Source organism: Melopsittacus undulatus, chromosome 4 (assembly GCF_012275295.1).
Source record: "Melopsittacus undulatus isolate bMelUnd1 chromosome 4, bMelUnd1.mat.Z, whole genome shotgun sequence".
NCBI classification, from domain to species: domain Eukaryota; kingdom Metazoa; phylum Chordata; class Aves; order Psittaciformes; family Psittaculidae; genus Melopsittacus; species Melopsittacus undulatus.
This window is the reverse complement of record NC_047530.1, coordinates 70,272,778-70,288,659: the sequence shown is the minus strand read 5'-3', so window position 1 is coordinate 70,288,659 and position 15,882 is coordinate 70,272,778. Positions and strand designations below refer to the sequence as shown.

General features: G+C 38.0%; 1 protein-coding gene across 3 annotated transcripts in view; it reads right to left on the bottom strand.

The window, feature by feature from the left end:
• Positions 1-358: 358 nt before the first annotated feature.
• Positions 359-15,882, bottom strand: part of PCDH15 (protocadherin related 15) — a 353,847-nt gene continuing 338,323 nt past the window's right edge. Inside the window, exons 31-35 of one of the 3 annotated variants that reach the window (XM_013130209.3) lie at positions 9,840-9,861; positions 7,976-8,014; positions 6,776-6,849; positions 5,784-5,916; positions 359-1,008 (exon numbers count right to left, since the gene is read on the bottom strand). In XM_013130209.3, coding sequence (XP_012985663.2) covers positions 454-1,008; positions 5,784-5,916; positions 6,776-6,849; positions 7,976-8,014; positions 9,840-9,861 — 823 coding nt within the window. In that variant the 3' untranslated portion in view covers positions 359-453. Of the gene's footprint in view, positions 1,009-3,457; positions 5,027-5,783; positions 5,917-6,775; positions 6,850-7,975; positions 8,015-9,839; positions 9,862-14,311; positions 15,805-15,882 lie in introns of those variants that run through there. The other 2 variants (XM_013130207.2, XM_013130208.2) reach the window with 2 other exon arrangements.

Sequence of the window (15,882 nt, the reverse complement as noted above, 5' to 3'; positions counted from 1 at the left end):
TTATTTTTAATTTATTACTCTGAGTTCAGAAGCAAGAGCTCTGGATATAAATCTTGAACATAAATAGACAATTTCCAAATCTAAACAGTAGAGCCACAAGTACCATACAGAAAAACAAGCTAGGCGTGTATAGAACTGTCTGAGAAGTTAACCAAATGTTGCTGTGCATTTATTAGTAGTTTACTGTTTATTAAACAATAAATCAAGATCCAAAAAAACTAATTAATTTAAATGAAGTATTGCTTAGTGAAATGGGAGCCTGTCAAAATAATTGTTGGGAGAACAATTAATTGGTACAAATGTGAGTGCAAATTTTGTTTTTAAACTTTAAAGCGTGTCATTTGTAGTATACAATGTATGTGCACAATACAAATTTCATACATTTTCCTCAGTGACAATAAAAAGCGCAGTTTATTATAAACTGAAGTAAAAATAAAAAACCCTAAAATAAAATCACAGTTTTGTCATTGGTATGTGAAGGTTGTTCCAAGGGCCCATCCAGAGCTCCTCTTCATCCGACTGTGTGTGTTCACTGTGCGACTCCAAGGGCTCTTTGACATCCTCATTATCAACAACTGACTCCTGCTCTTCTGTGCTTTTCATTTTGGAGCCCCCTGGCTTTGTTACTATATTTTCAGCCCCTATAGTAGAGGAAGCAAATGAGACACTGCAAGGTCTTGTGTTGATTTTATCACTAGAAGATGGTCCCTTTGACAACGTGTTCAGTGGGACATTCTCCTCATGTGTTACTGCAAGCTTGTCCAGTTTCTTGAATTGTTTCCCCAGCCTCACTGGAGATGTGACTTTTAAATTATTACCAAGGCAAACACGCCGGGTTCTGACAACAGAGCCATTCTGTGCAATGTAGATGTTACCATTGATGTTGTTTTGAATATTTGGATTATTAAGACGATTCCTCTGGCTGGAATCAGGAGCGCTGTCTTCCCCAGTGGAGCTGGTCTCATACTCTGGGTCAACGATCAACTTAATCTTTTTCTTTCTGGCCCACTGTTTGACAACAAACAGAAATGTTATTAAACGTTAGCACTATTTATTACATTTTCTTGCCCTTTTTCTATCTGTTTTTTATCTTGTCTTTCATCTAGAGACTCATATGAATTTTTACTAACTTGGTCTTTTGTACCATTCCTTTTAGCTTGTACACAGATCTTTCTTCTCACATATACCTAATGCCTGAACACACAAACAATGCTTTGTACTAAAAAATCATAAGACTGATAAATCCATGTTAGTTTATGAACAGCATAATGTAAGACAGAGTATATAAAAACTGATGTTTTTGTTCAGATTTAGAAAGTAGTTACAAATTTGGGGTTTTTGGTTTTGTTTTTTTTGTTTGTCTTGGGCTTTGTTGTTGTCTTGTTTTCTACAGATGCATTCAGCTGTGCTCCGGTTAAGTAGAAGAGCACCTTCATTGGAAAATCCTGAAAGAAAGCTTCTGTGTATCATGATAATAATACAAGCTGGTAAGCCAGTCATATTTTGACAAAGCAGTGTCTCATTTTGTCTTACGAAGAAAAACAGCTAGATTAATAACCTCTTCTAACAGAAACTAGAAGACACTGATGATGAAGCCATTGTGTAAATTACACTTCTAAGAAAATTCTGTACTGACGGGTCAATGCTAGGATACATACACATGCACACAATAAAAGCCAGTTTTTTAGAGAAAGAATATCATGCAAGGTACAAACAGTGGTGATTACTCTTAAGCTCCTGAGAAGTTATACTTCATACAAATTATTTAGATGCCTACTCTTTTGCTCCTGATAAGGACATACAATTTTCTTCACACAGATATATTCAGGTCGATGAAAATACTGAGTAGTTTAAATGGGATTTATGTTAAAACACTCTGTGCAGCGAGAACTCCGTGCTATGTGGGAATGAAAAAGGTAGATAAGCGATCATAAATCTAGTTCATATTTCAACTGGAATTAAAGACAGTAGTTTTAAAATTATTATCATGCTTTGCAGCTGAACACCAGTTGTCCTGCCAAGATAACTCCACAACAGGCTCAAGTACCTTAAAAATACAAACATTTTTCTCTCCCCCATCTAACAGAGACTTCATGGCAGAGCTTTGGTGCATATGCCAGAATTTGTAATAGCTTTAAAGTACTCACAAGACTAATCCAGTACTGGCTCAAAGCTTTAATTTTATTTAGGCTTCTTATGGCTTATTTGGATAAATCTAGTGGTTGTGAAACAGCTTGGCGACTGTGGGTAAATAAGGCACAGATAGCTTGTTGGTATACAAAGCTTACAAACTGTGTGCTGACAGCACTGATAAGAGCTCTGTGAGGAGATATATCATTCTAAGTTTGCTTATTGCATGAAAATATAAAGGCCACTTGTGCTGTCAATAATGCAGGTCCTTCCTATGCAGTCATGCTCATTCTGAGCTGAATTGTGCTAATGGAAGCACTACAAAATTTCTCTATTGAATGACATCAGATATTGCAGGATATTGAATTTTAAAAGGCAAATACCAAAATATAGAACATAGAAGATGGTTACCTTCAGCAACACTTTGCTGTTATGTATGTCAAATTTTTAAACAGATGTTTAAAAAAGTAATAAAATCACTTTATTGTTAGCTGGGAAGGACAGATGCTGGCAATGTAATCCATTTTCTTTTCTGACCGAGCTCACTTTGTTCATCTACCTCTGCATTCCTGTCTTGTACACCACTGGTACCTGAAACCTGAATCTCATGACCCAGAAACAGTTTATTCCTAGCTCTGCTAGTAACACTCTGCAGTTTTAGAAGCATTGCTTTGCTGCAATTTCACTTGTCTTCCCTGCAAACAGGGTTAATGTTTACAGCAGAGAACTCATTTGCAGATTAGCAAATGTTGTATGATGGGAATGGTGCATGGCTTCACATAAAGTGAAACCGTGTATGACTTCAAAGTCTTTTCATCCTCATTCCTGTTATTCACTGAATTCCAGGTTTTGCCCTATTTCCTTCCTGCAGCATTCCATTTTGTGACAGACACAACCTGCATGAACACAGGCTCCTTAATAAGGTTGTACCAAGCTATCCATTACAGCTAAAGCAAAATGCAATGCTACTTCAGAATGTGCATAATTCAAAAAGGATTAAACCTAAGAAACAATGCAATGCCTCTTTAACCACATTACTGAAGCTAGCAGAGAAAAAGAAGTAATCCTTCATACAACTGCTTAATGAAAATTAATTTTTCTATATCTACCATTAAGTATACCTGAGTAGTGTCTCAGAGGAATTATATTAATTTGGTTTTATACTGTTTACCCTTATGACAGGATTCAAATGCTGAAACTATAAGCTTTAACATTTTCTTTTTCGCTACCTTTAGTCAAGTGTGTATTTCTTAGGAAAGACCACACAGAAGGCACAGCAAACAAGATCATTCTTCACTGCAAAATGTTCACCTACTGTTGCTCCTTTTTAAAAGGATGTAGAATCACCAGCAGTCTCTGACTCAGTAATGGCGGTATCCAGGGTCTCATCTGACTGGGACTGACTGTTTTCCTGGGTCATCTTTTTTTTCATTTTCTTTCTTTTTGTGTTGGTGTCAGAATTTTGATTCTCAGACTCAGGGGAAGTAGTGGTTTTACCAGAAGTGGCACTATTTGTGCTTTTTGTCGCTTTAGTTCCTTTGGAAGTAACACTGATTTCACTTTCCAAACAAGAAGATTCATTCTTACTGGTAGCTTCCTCCCTGTCACTAGCATCTGTATCAGCCTCTTCTGTGCTTTCACCCTCACTATCCTCACCATTAACTGCTGATTTTCCTTTCTTGTCTTCTTTAGTAGCATACATTTTTGCATTGGTGGATGTTTCAGAAACTGCCTTATTTGAGTTACCTGCTATCTCATCTTGCTCAACATCCACTTGTTCATCTTCTTCTGACACTTCTTCAATTGTTTCTTCTATTTCAAGGCTGGCAGAAGAGGTTTTGCTCTTATAGCTGGATCCTGAAGCTTTCCTGTAGCTCATCTCCCTTTCACTACTTGATACATTAGAGCTGATACTTGATTTATGGCTGGATTGCCTTGCTCTGCCACAAGAGCTACCTTCCCTACTTTTTATACTTGACCTTTCTGTGCTTCTTCTGCTGCTGGACCTGCTACTCCCTGATTTGCTGTATGAACTTTGTGTAGATGAGCTCTTTGACAGGCTATCATCTTCATCACTGTCAGAGTCTTCCTCATCATCATCCTCTTCAGATGAGTCCTCCTCTGATTCACTGCTAGAGCTGGATTCAGAGTCATCATCAGAATCCCCAAAATCATGCCCAGTTTCTTCATCTGAATCCACAGTACTTTCAGTGGCTTCATCTTGGTCCAGAGTAATTTTCAAGTAGTCTTTATCTTCTGACTCTGAGCCAGAGCTGCTACTTTTCACCGATGATTCATCTGAAGTGTATTTTCTTCTCTTCTTTTTCTTCTTCTCATAATCACTATCCTCATGTTCACTCTCTGCTGTGATACTTATTGAAACTCCTGATTTTGCTTCATCTTTTTCATATTCTTCCTCTCCTTCTCCTCTTGCATGCACTAAATCTTTGCTAATAGGCTCTTGAAATTTTCTGGAGACACTAATGCGTTTTAACACATGATTAAGTTTTCTCATTGAAGGCCTGTCATCTGTCGATTTCTGAAAGTAACTCCCCCTGATAATCATACTTTTCTCACCATCCACTTGGCGAGCTGACATCAACTTGGCATAACTGGAATCTTTCCTACCACCCTTCACTTTATGCAGAATCATTGGGAATATCTTTGCTTTCTTCCACGGAGAATGAGCAGATTCAGTTTTTCTTACTGTTTTGTGAGCAGTGACTGCTACGCGACTTAAATGCATCACTGCTTTTAGTTTCCTTTTTCCCTGGCTGGTCCTATATACTCTTCCATGTCTGAGATCCATCCCACCACCTAAAGGTCTACCTTCTATTTGAGCCCCTGCTCTCTGGCTTATACCTCTGCTTGAAGGACCTCTGCCTTGACTCATCCCCTGCAAATTATGAAAATGGAACTTGATTACGATTTGAGAGAGAGTTATTGTGAAAACTTGTACTCTAAAATAAATCAGTAGGAACAAATGCAACATTTTTCCCAATATAAAAACCAACTTACTTGTTTTAGAATAGCTTTTTACCAAAGTTATGGGGAAAGTTATACTTCTAGAATATGCTGCAATTACATAAATACCTTATTCTACAACAGGGAAAAGTACTGGCTCAGAAATGTTATCTCTTCTCATTTAATTAAAACCCATGGATTTAGAGTCTAGTATTTCTGAAAATCAGATTTAAAAAAGGGAACATTTATGTCAAGTTTTTCCTGGCTGCCACTGACATTTTAAAATTTCTTTACATTCAGTTGTGAACTTTATGATAAATGAGTTCAGATGACTGCTTTCCTCAGTGGAAAATCACCAGTTATAGGCTGAATATTAGTAATACACCATTTGGTTAACAATATATTACCTAAGGCTATGTGGATTTTTCTTTGTAATCGAAATCTACATTGAGGGTAAAATAGATGTGGCTATTAAAAGGAACTTTGCAATTCCTTTTTATTTCTAGAAAAGGGGAAGGAGGTGCTGACACAAACTTTACCAGTCATTAGAAGGGCCTGCAATGATTAGCTTTAGAAGAGATCAGGTATATACAGAATGCAATTTTCTATACAATTACAAAATACATTTGACAAAGGTTTAATGGTGCATTTTGTTGCAGAGGTCGAATCAACACACCAGAGATACTTACCTCTTCTGCTGTTGATCCATGTGGACTATAGTAGTAGCCACCGTCATTCTCTACCATGACTTCCCCATACTCATCGTACATCCCCGAAGGAGACAGCAGTCGGCGACGGCTCCCATACTGAGGCAGTTCATACCTGGCAAAACCACCACTTTCTTTTCATAATGTGCACTAATGTGTTCAAATATATCTCCACACACAGCAACATATGCACATGTTCACATCCCCAAAGGACAAGAATTTATTTGCTCTCTTTTCTCTCTACTTTTGAAAAGATTATTATTCTTTTTTCCTTAGTTGTAACACAATCCAAAACCTCTTCTTATTGCAATTGCCCGCAAGCCCATGAAAACTACAAGGTGACCTGAGGGTGTCTCTGGGATCAGTCAAGAATCCCCCAACTACAGTGACCTTCTTTACAGATCACTAGACCTGATTTTTGGAGGATCCTTTTTATAATTAAGGAATGAAAGTGCAGGTTCCCTGGGATCAGCTCTGGAGAATCCCTGCAAGCTTGTAAGAACAGCTTAAGATTGTAAGAATCCTTAAAGTGCTTTCAGTCACATGGGCATTATCAGAACAAGGCAGGATGAAATTTTTCTAGATGAACGTAAAAGGCAAGACAGTGGCTGGGAATTGTGAGCAGAGAGTAATAGTTACTGTACTCAGGCTGGTGAGCCACAAAAGGAGAGGAGATGATGGAAATTTATTTCCAAGGCAGCAGAAATATGTAAACAAAAAAGTGAATATGAAACCAGCATGATAGATGGGGCATACACTCTTCAAGCATAACAGATTCCTAAAGAAGCAGGGATTTATACAACACACCCTTAACTTTTAAAAATAGTTTTGTTGTCAGTGCATGACTTGGTGGACATAAAGATTAAAGTAATCCCGAGGTGAAGGGAAATCTCCGGATAACATGCTGTAAAAAGAAGTATCACCAACCTGGAAAATGGCATTTTCAGAAACATAGAGGAAAAATTAAAATATACCCATGCTCATAGCTGTAGTAATCTTGCCCATAGTATTCTTGTCCTGGATCAATTCCAGACTCCATACTTAACTCCTGTCAAAACAGAAACGCTGAGTGAATGCAAACAGTTGCACACAGCAATGACTGATGAAAAAGCAACACAGAAAAGTATATTAAAGTGCAAACAAGCAAAATAAAAAAGAAAATTATAATCTGAGGAACACTTAAAACTGTCAAAAGCCATAATGGGAAGCCTACAGGAGCTTTAAATGACCCCTTCTGTTGTGTATTCTCTGGGAGTAACTGTCTGAAATCAGCTAAATGCAGATGCTATTATGGTTCTGGGACACTGTCTCACTTATCCTGTACAAAACCTTCATTCAGTAACTGGAATGGACTCTGCAAATACACTGTCACTTCTTGCACCTCTCTCAAAGGAAAAAACTGCATTGAAAAATTAGTGTATTTTACCTACATTGCTTGCCAGGACTGTTTTAAAATGTTTTCTCAAACATCAACAACCATGAGCAGCATTGGACTAAGCTAAGTACTTTTCTGTATCCTACAAAAGTGGTATGCATGTTGCCTCTATTTCACAGCTTCCTATAGGTTTTCCTTCTGTCCAGTGAAAAGTTGTGTGAGAGCATCTCACTGTAATCACTTATAATGACTGCAGAAATTATCACTATTCTGTACCACAAAAATACCATCAATAGCTATGTGTCACAAAAGCTACATTTGCTCTGTTGCTTATTTGGGAAACAATACTGGGTCTAAAAGGTCTGAAACAGAAAGTACTTGGTTTATAATTCAGACCTGCCTTTACACTTCAGAGCAGTGTCCTAAGGCTTCCATTATCCTGACAGGACAACTGCTTAGTTCATCTCTAGGTACAATAATCAATCGGTTGACTGACATCTTAAAAAATAGATTGCAGTTGGACAGTGAGGAAATTACTCTGTCTGTGAATCTGGACACGAAACTAGGAAAGCTTTTAGTCTGTGTGATCCAAGTCTATGGGAGCAGCTAAAAGATGCTCAAAGGGAAAATACAAAGATGCAGTAAATTTGAGGTATTTATATAAATGTGATAACAATGTTGGGACTTTCCTTTTTATCTAAGAGGGAAAAATATTGCTTAAGACAAGTTTTTATTAGGAAACTATGTAAAAGCTATTTAAAAAGTTATAGAATAATTAACAAATAAGAAATAGAGGTACCTCTGGTCTGAGAAGAGAAGGTCTCAGCAACTGCTGTTGCTACAGAAAAAAAAATCAGAAAGGGGTTAATTAGGCAGCAGTAATTAGGATGCAGGTAATTTGTGTTTGAGTTAAGACTGGAAAGAAATCCTAAAAACACAGGTATTTATTGTACAGTAGTCATCTGGGTACTTCTATACAAAGTGAAAGGTTTTTGATGGCTTGGCTTCGCAAGCAAAGATATTGGGAAGGGCTTTAACCACGCCTACTTTAAGCACCTAGTGCATGTGCTTGGCTGAGGAGCCACTGGTGTGGGGCTACCATCGGCGGGCTTATGACTGAACGCCTCTAAGTCAGAATCCCACCTAGACATAGTGATACCGCAGCGTCACCGGTGCCTCAGTGGGCTCATGATATCTGTTGCTCGAGATTGGCCCAGGAAATTACAGTCTTTCTCAGAACATAGAAGAAGGAAAACTCCTATCTTCAAACCCGGGCTGATGTAGCTCGTCTAGCCTTGTACAGTAAGTGAGAAGTAGAACACTGCTAAGCACCTGATGTAATAAAATAACTTTACAGTCCACTATTACTTTTGCCTAATAAAAAGATCAAATTCCCAGTTTATGTGATGATTACCTAAATTATTCAACTTAACCTCTATCAGGGCCGAAGAGAACTATCATGTGGTGTATGTGGAGACAGCAGGGAGACAATGGCAGTCAAAAATTATCCACAACAGGTTAAAAGCACATCTATGGGAATCTGCAGTAACGTCAGTGAATCAGCCACTAAAAACCTGAAGTGATCTGATTTCTTAACCAACCTTCTACTGCAATACCATCACTTTAAATCTCAATTCTTGAATACTTCTGCGGCTTTTAACTGAGTACTCTGCAACCGCAGATACACTTTAATTCTCAATACCATTAAGACAGTGAAGAATTATCTCATTTGTTTTCTCTACAGCTTATGTGTGATTTCTTTCTGTATGCAGCACACAACAAGAAGAGGGAAAACACCCCATCAGGCTGCATGGAGGATGATACGGCTGTTCTCAGGTGTGTCACAGCTAAACACAGGTCATGTTTGGTAGTTGCGTTGTTAATTACTCTCCAGCTCCAGTTTTCTGCAAATTGCAGACCACTGCACAGCGCTTGCTGTTTTGTAAATTAGAATCAGATTTACTCAGGAAAATCAACCAGGAAAAACAAGTTCTGATTGTCCCCATACTCCCCCCAAAACTTGGTGGCACTATATTAAGTTTCTTGGCCAAAAGCAAGACCTGAGAGATAGGGATGTTCTGTATCCAATCTGAGATACACAAATCAACTCTGTAAAGGGAGGAAAAATCACAGCAGAACAACAGAAGTCTTGCAGTTTGCAAGACACTACTGAATAAGGAGCTCCAGATACACTTCTTAAGGTTAGTAAAATTGACCTAGCTTTCAGCACTAAATGTCAGCCTTTATGTCCGAAACCTATTTTGGAGAACTTTCCAATTATTAAGTGAGTTTGCTCAGATTTCTGAAAGAAACTCTCTGTGCTATTCATTGCTGAAGAAAACGATGTTGCAAGAACAACAGACTACACTGAATTGCTGAGAATGTCTATGTAGTCCATTACCTGGCCTGTAACAGTGGGCAGTGGTGTGTCATAAGAAAACAGTGCAAGCATGAAGGGAATTTGTTGCAAATTGCTTTTGGCAGTTTGTCAAGCAGCAATAGCCATCTCCTAGCCTGGAAGTTATCTTTGTGTCACAATAGTGAACCACTTCATATTTCTGTCTCTAAAACACCCAGTAGCAATAAGTTTCACAACATAAGTTGTATGGGAAAAGTATGCTGATGTAATTAATATTTTAAATGTAATTAGGGAACAGCCTTACCTCTTGCTGTGCATATCCTCGCCTAGAAATAAAAAAAAAAAAAAGAAAAAGAAAAAAGTTAGTATACTTCTGTGAGACTACATAAAGATGCATATTGCCATTCTTTCTGGAGAGTGGTGAAAAGATAATGTAATTACAAATATTACTAGCAAGAAAAGAAATATATATCTACAAATACAAACAAAAAAAGTTTTTATTTAGATTTGCTCTGGACATGAGTCATTGCATGAAAAAGACTAGTGAATCTTTAGGATCTTTTCTTGCTTTAGATTACAAATGAATGAGAAGAAATCCCCAATCCCCAAAAGCCAGTGAGCCAGTGCACCCTGTGGAACTCAGCAAAGGGAAAGGGGTGAATGCCGTGTTTGGCTTTCCTTGTGTTCCTGTGACAGACGTCCTGCCCAGTCAAACTCTCTGTTGTCTCAGAGACCTACAGAGACCCATCTACAAAGAGACTCTGTTATTTCATGCATCTGCTTAAGCAGTAAAAGTTTCTCTTCTACTTCTGGACTTTCTGTATACACTCAGGACTTACCAGAAATTGGCCTGCAGCTTCTATTACTAATTTCTTGTAGAACGCAATGCAGAAATGTTACACATTTCCTAACATTTGCTCAGGGGGAGTTAAATTATTTTTGCTATCTATGATTATTTTGCCAAAGGCCTTATGCTTTTGATCTTATTGGAAGTTTTCTGTTGTTTTAATTCCTTTTCTTGGAGCCATTCATATGCACAGCAAATGCACTTGTGTCCATAAAGTTCTCTATTTTCACATTTTGTGACAGAAGATTAAAATTGCTTAGACGTAACTAGGGAACAAAAATTTAGGTATTAGCATTATTACTAAGCTTAGCTTTTTTTTTTTTTCTAAAGAAAGAAAGGGTAAATGCTCAAAATTATGTTGAGCTTAACCTAGTACACGTATAGCAGTCAATAGAAAGTCTTTAATTACACTGAAGTAAATAATAAAGAACAGAGTAGAAGTCCTTTTATTCTTTAATATCACCATCTATGAAGTTTACTGTTAATATTCAGAACATGGAATTGATTATGAGCATTAAATTAATGCTGTTGCCCATATAATATAGACTAATGAACAACTGAAATGAAGATTTATCATCAAAAAATCATCTGTAACTTTTCAAAGCCCACTTGAGGAACACTGTTTAGTTTCCATGTTGCCTACACAATCTTCAGATAAAGGTCTTATGTTACACAGAAGATAAGTAAGCTTATTATTCTTAATTGCTCTCAAGTAGTTACCATATTGCAGATTAAAAGCATAAGTAATTCTAATTAAATTTGGAATTCAACTTTCTTAAAAATAGCACCATGCTGTGTTTTGAGAGAAGCTTATACTTCTCTTATAGTTTTTGTATGGCCATGATTAGAGGAAAAAAAACCAAACCAAAAGACAAAAAATACCCATTCACTCAATAGAACACAAAGATCTATTCTGACAAAATGGCAAAGGTGAAACCAACATAATTTGTTTCCAGGAAGTAATTAAAACACTCTACCAAGGGAAGACTTGCTTCTGGATAAACTTTATCAGCCAGACTTCACTGCAGTCAGTCAGAGAAATCTTCAATGAAAAATGGGAAGCAAGGACATAGTGCCCATGATAATGTAGGATAACATGACAGCTAGTATACACTGGTGGTACTTAACATGAAAAATAAAACAAGAATGGAATTAGATGTACAAAATCTGCCAACAACCTTTCACAGGTCCATATTGCTAACATCAGTTAAAGGGACTGTGATTTGCTTAAAGCAATAATTTTCCGATTTTCCAAATTACTGACATCCCAGCAAGCATTTGCTATTTCATACTTTCTGTCTGTTTTCATATTAAAAGCAAAAGCATTGTAACCCCAAATACTACAGATAGTACTCAGAGGACACAACTGCTTACAAATTTGCCCTGACTCTTATGATGGAGGCTTCCTGCAGTGCACAGCTGAAACTGAGAAGAAAGATTCTGGAAGTGAGATGAGTAATGATATGCTATTGCTTGATTTCAGCTTTGCAAACAGGTTTGCAAAGAAGCACTCTGCAATTACACAATCTCTGCTCCTGCTCAGAACTAAGCCCAGTCAAACCCATGATGAAAAGATGAGAGATATACCCAGTGTCACATCTGATCCTAATTAACCAAATAGACAACCTGAAGACAGGTCAATACACATATGCTCAACTTCTCACCAACTACTATATTGGGTATAATGATTTGTAGTGCTGCAGAACTGCAGTAGCATCCAGACATCTCAATGGGACAGAACTTCCCTGGGTTAGGTTGAAAACACCTGCTCTTGGTACAGTTTCTTTCTTGGTCTAGCAGAATAATTTTTTAGCAAAGGCTACTCAAAAATCAGCAGGAGAGAAAAGACTGCATTAATTCCAGAAAAAAAAAGAAACTAAGTTTTGTAAATTTTCTGACTTAGTAAAGGTTTTCAGATAGAAGTAGGTGTTCCTCATTAGTAAAGAGCTGACCACCATGACTCCCCAGACTCTTCTGAGACTGATGGAACTAAATATTTAAAAAGGAGCTCATGTGTGACGTCAATTTTTTTGGCTTAAGGAATGCCAGAAATAGTTGCAGCTGAATAACTTCATTGGTGTTAATGCTGTGAATCACTAAATGCTTGCAGGTTTGCTGCATGACACTGCACACTGCAAAATCAGGTCATAATTGTCTTACATTTCAGTAGTGATCCAATGAACTGCACAAAAGCATCTGGTAGGGGTCTACAAGATCCCCTTAAGGGCTGATCCATTATGAACATGCTTAGCACAGTAATATCTCATGCTTATCTCTCCACACTTTCCACTGTCGCATTGTCTGCATGGCAGGACCATAGCAGACACACAGAAGGAAGTAAACATGTAAGCCATCTTCCGATTCTGGCTCTTATAAGTTTCCCTACCTAATAACTGCTGAACTTTGACATTATGCTGCACTTGTGCCACTCTTGGAGAAGTCAGCATCATTAGCAGGTATTCCACATATGTGCATCTCATGAATTATACAGATTCTGCTACAAAAAAAATGTTATGATCAATCATCATTTCCCTCATACATATACATGTCTTGGAACTACAGTTTAGCCCAACAAGAGTAAAGAAAAGAAAGTTAAGAAAAACTCTAATGTCAGTGAAACTTGGCTGATGGAGTTCATGGAGTCTGGCTCTGGAACAAAGGGAGAGAAACTACCTTCAGCAGTTTCCAGCTGAAGCATCCACACATGTCCTAACTGCAGATTCAAACAAACAAACAAAAAGATAAAAGAGAAAAAGCCAAGCACCATGGAAATGCTGAGTATCTTTAGACATTCTGATAAATAATCAATTACCTTTTTGCTCAGAATTATGACATCTGATACTGAATCAGATTTTAAATTTTTCTTCATATTTATGTAATATCCACATTTCCTAATATGCTTTTTAAAATTGCCATACCAAACACAAATGTTTTCAATTTTGGCAAAATATTAAAACTAACATTCCTTTAAATGACAAAACTGCTTTTGCTTACCACTTTCTTGTTTTTATTTTTCAAAAGAGCTAATTTACTATATTTGAAATATTTAATGTAAAGATCTGATTTAGATGAGTGTGAGCAAAAAGTAAAGTACAAGTACTCAAAACTCTTACAAGTACTTCAAAACTCTTCATTTGGTGACACTAATCAGAGTGACTTTATTACAATTTAAGCAAGATGTTTCTTCTGTGAAGCTCAAGGCAAACTAGCATGAAAGTTAAAGAGACACCAAAAACATGCACATACAAAATAAAAAACAAACAAATGTTTTGTACATGAAAGAAATTTACAAAATAAAAACTTTTAACATGCAGTTACAATATAAAAAAACGCAATGGAAGGCAAAACATAGGTAACAGGGGGGAAGACAGCCAGGTTTACTGACAAATCAAGACAAAACCTTTCTTCTGACTTGAGATGCAAACGTGAGGTGAAAGAAAGCATGCCAGCATAACAGTGCTGCGTCATCTCCCACAAATATGAAGATGCATTACAGCAATAACTCCATCTCACTATTGCTGAGCCTGCTTACTACAGGTGCTTGCTTTCTTTGACATCCAATATTTAGCAGTAAGATTCCTCCCAGATGGTATATTTTATGGGCAAAGCAAGAGATTCCAATTACATCTGCAGAAAAATCACTCTGCTTACTGGTATTGCCTACAGTGAAGGCTGCTTAACACTAAGCAGTATCAGGCCCTCTGCTATCTATGACCAATTCTTGGGTAAAAATGGGCAGTTTTTTCCCAAGCATTTCTGGTAAACAGGCTAAGAACCAGCATCATAGAACCACAAGATGTAGCTCTGAGAAAACAACTTGTAAAACTATTGTACATTACAAATTTCAGAGTGAACAGGAAAGACAATGTCTCGCAGTTTGGGATTAGGACTGATTAGGTAGTGATATACAGCAGAGAAAGGGAAAAAGTCTGAATGTCTAAATAGCCTGAGGCAGATACCATGTGCTGCATTAGAGTCATCTCACTCAAAATGTTACATGCAGAAAACATCCAACTGTAAATATTACAGTGCTGTCGACTGGGATGGAAAGCGTTTCTCAAGCTCCTCCACAACACAGCTCAAATTGCCATTCTGCTGGTTATGGTCAGCCACAGCTTCTGGAGTTGGCAGCTCTGGTGCAACTGGTTTGAGCTTAGAAACGTGCTTGGGCAGAACGTGGTTTTTGTCTATTTGGCTATACATATTGGCCACAGACTTTTCAATTGCTGCTAAATTCTGAATGTTTTTAAGAATACCTTTCAGCTCCCTACGGGGAGGAGGCTCTGGCACTGTGGCTGGTGGTGGTACAGCTGGCTGTTTGGCAGGGGATTTTGTATGCTTGGCAGGGAAGAGGTTCTGGGTGCTAAGAGGAGATGAAGAAGAATTAAAAAGAGAAACTGTGGGTGGAGGTGGAGTATGTGGCGGCAACAGAGGAGGGGATGGAGGTGGTGGTGCCAGTGGAGGTGGCAGCGGTGGAGGTGGGGGTGGGGGAATTTTAGGTGGATCTGGAATGCTTTCTATAACTTCTTTGGTTTGAGGAGCTAGAAAACTTTGGCAAACTGATTTCTTTATCCTAAAAGATGGAGGAGTTGGTTTGCGAGTTGGTGGAGGAGAAAGTTCTTCAGGATAGTCATGGTGAGTGATGATTACAGAGGGGACCTTGGAGGTCTCTGGTTCAACTACTTCAGCACAAGGTGTTGGAGAGGACAGAGGAGAACAGCGAAGGCAAGGAGAAGCAACCACACTTTTAGGAGACTGCTCTAGCACATTCTCTCCTTCTTGGAAACAGATGCTCTGTGTTGGTGATCGGATGGATTTCACATCAGGAGATTTCACTTGCTTCATTTCCTGCAAAGCCTGCTGCTCAAACTGTCTTGCCTTCTCTTTTACAGTTAACTTGGGGCCACTTATTTTTTGAAATAGTGGACTGCTAATATCAACACTGCTGTGCAGATTTTCAGTTACTTCCTTCTCTGCTTTGAGTCTCTCCTGTTGCCACTGAATGGGGTCCATAATAACTGGTCTACTCAGAGAACCAGGCCCATGTCTCTTAGTAATGTGAGTTGGTACTGTCCATGCACGGTGACTACCTCCCAAAGAGGTATCTCTCAAGACTAGTCTTGAAGGAGAAAGAGTATCTAGAGTATCTTTTCTTTTTCGTAGAAACCCAGCAGCAGCAGGACTTTGAGTGACACCTTCCATATATAATGGGTTTTGAGTAGTTAACGGGTTCTCATCAGATAAGAAAGTGATGTTACTTGAAGATTTGGGCAGATTATTGTTCAATGATCCATTGATATTAGATTGCTTGTGAGCCTCAATAGCACGGGAAGCAAAGTTGCTTATAACTCTTTGACGGTCTCCTTCTTCTAAGACTGACTTTTTTCCCCTGCTTTGTTGGAAATGGTAGAGAAGAAAAAGACTTGAAAGAAAAGAAGATAATCACATGTGAGGAAACATGCATGGACATAGATACTTATGAGAGAGAAAAAAAAAGAAC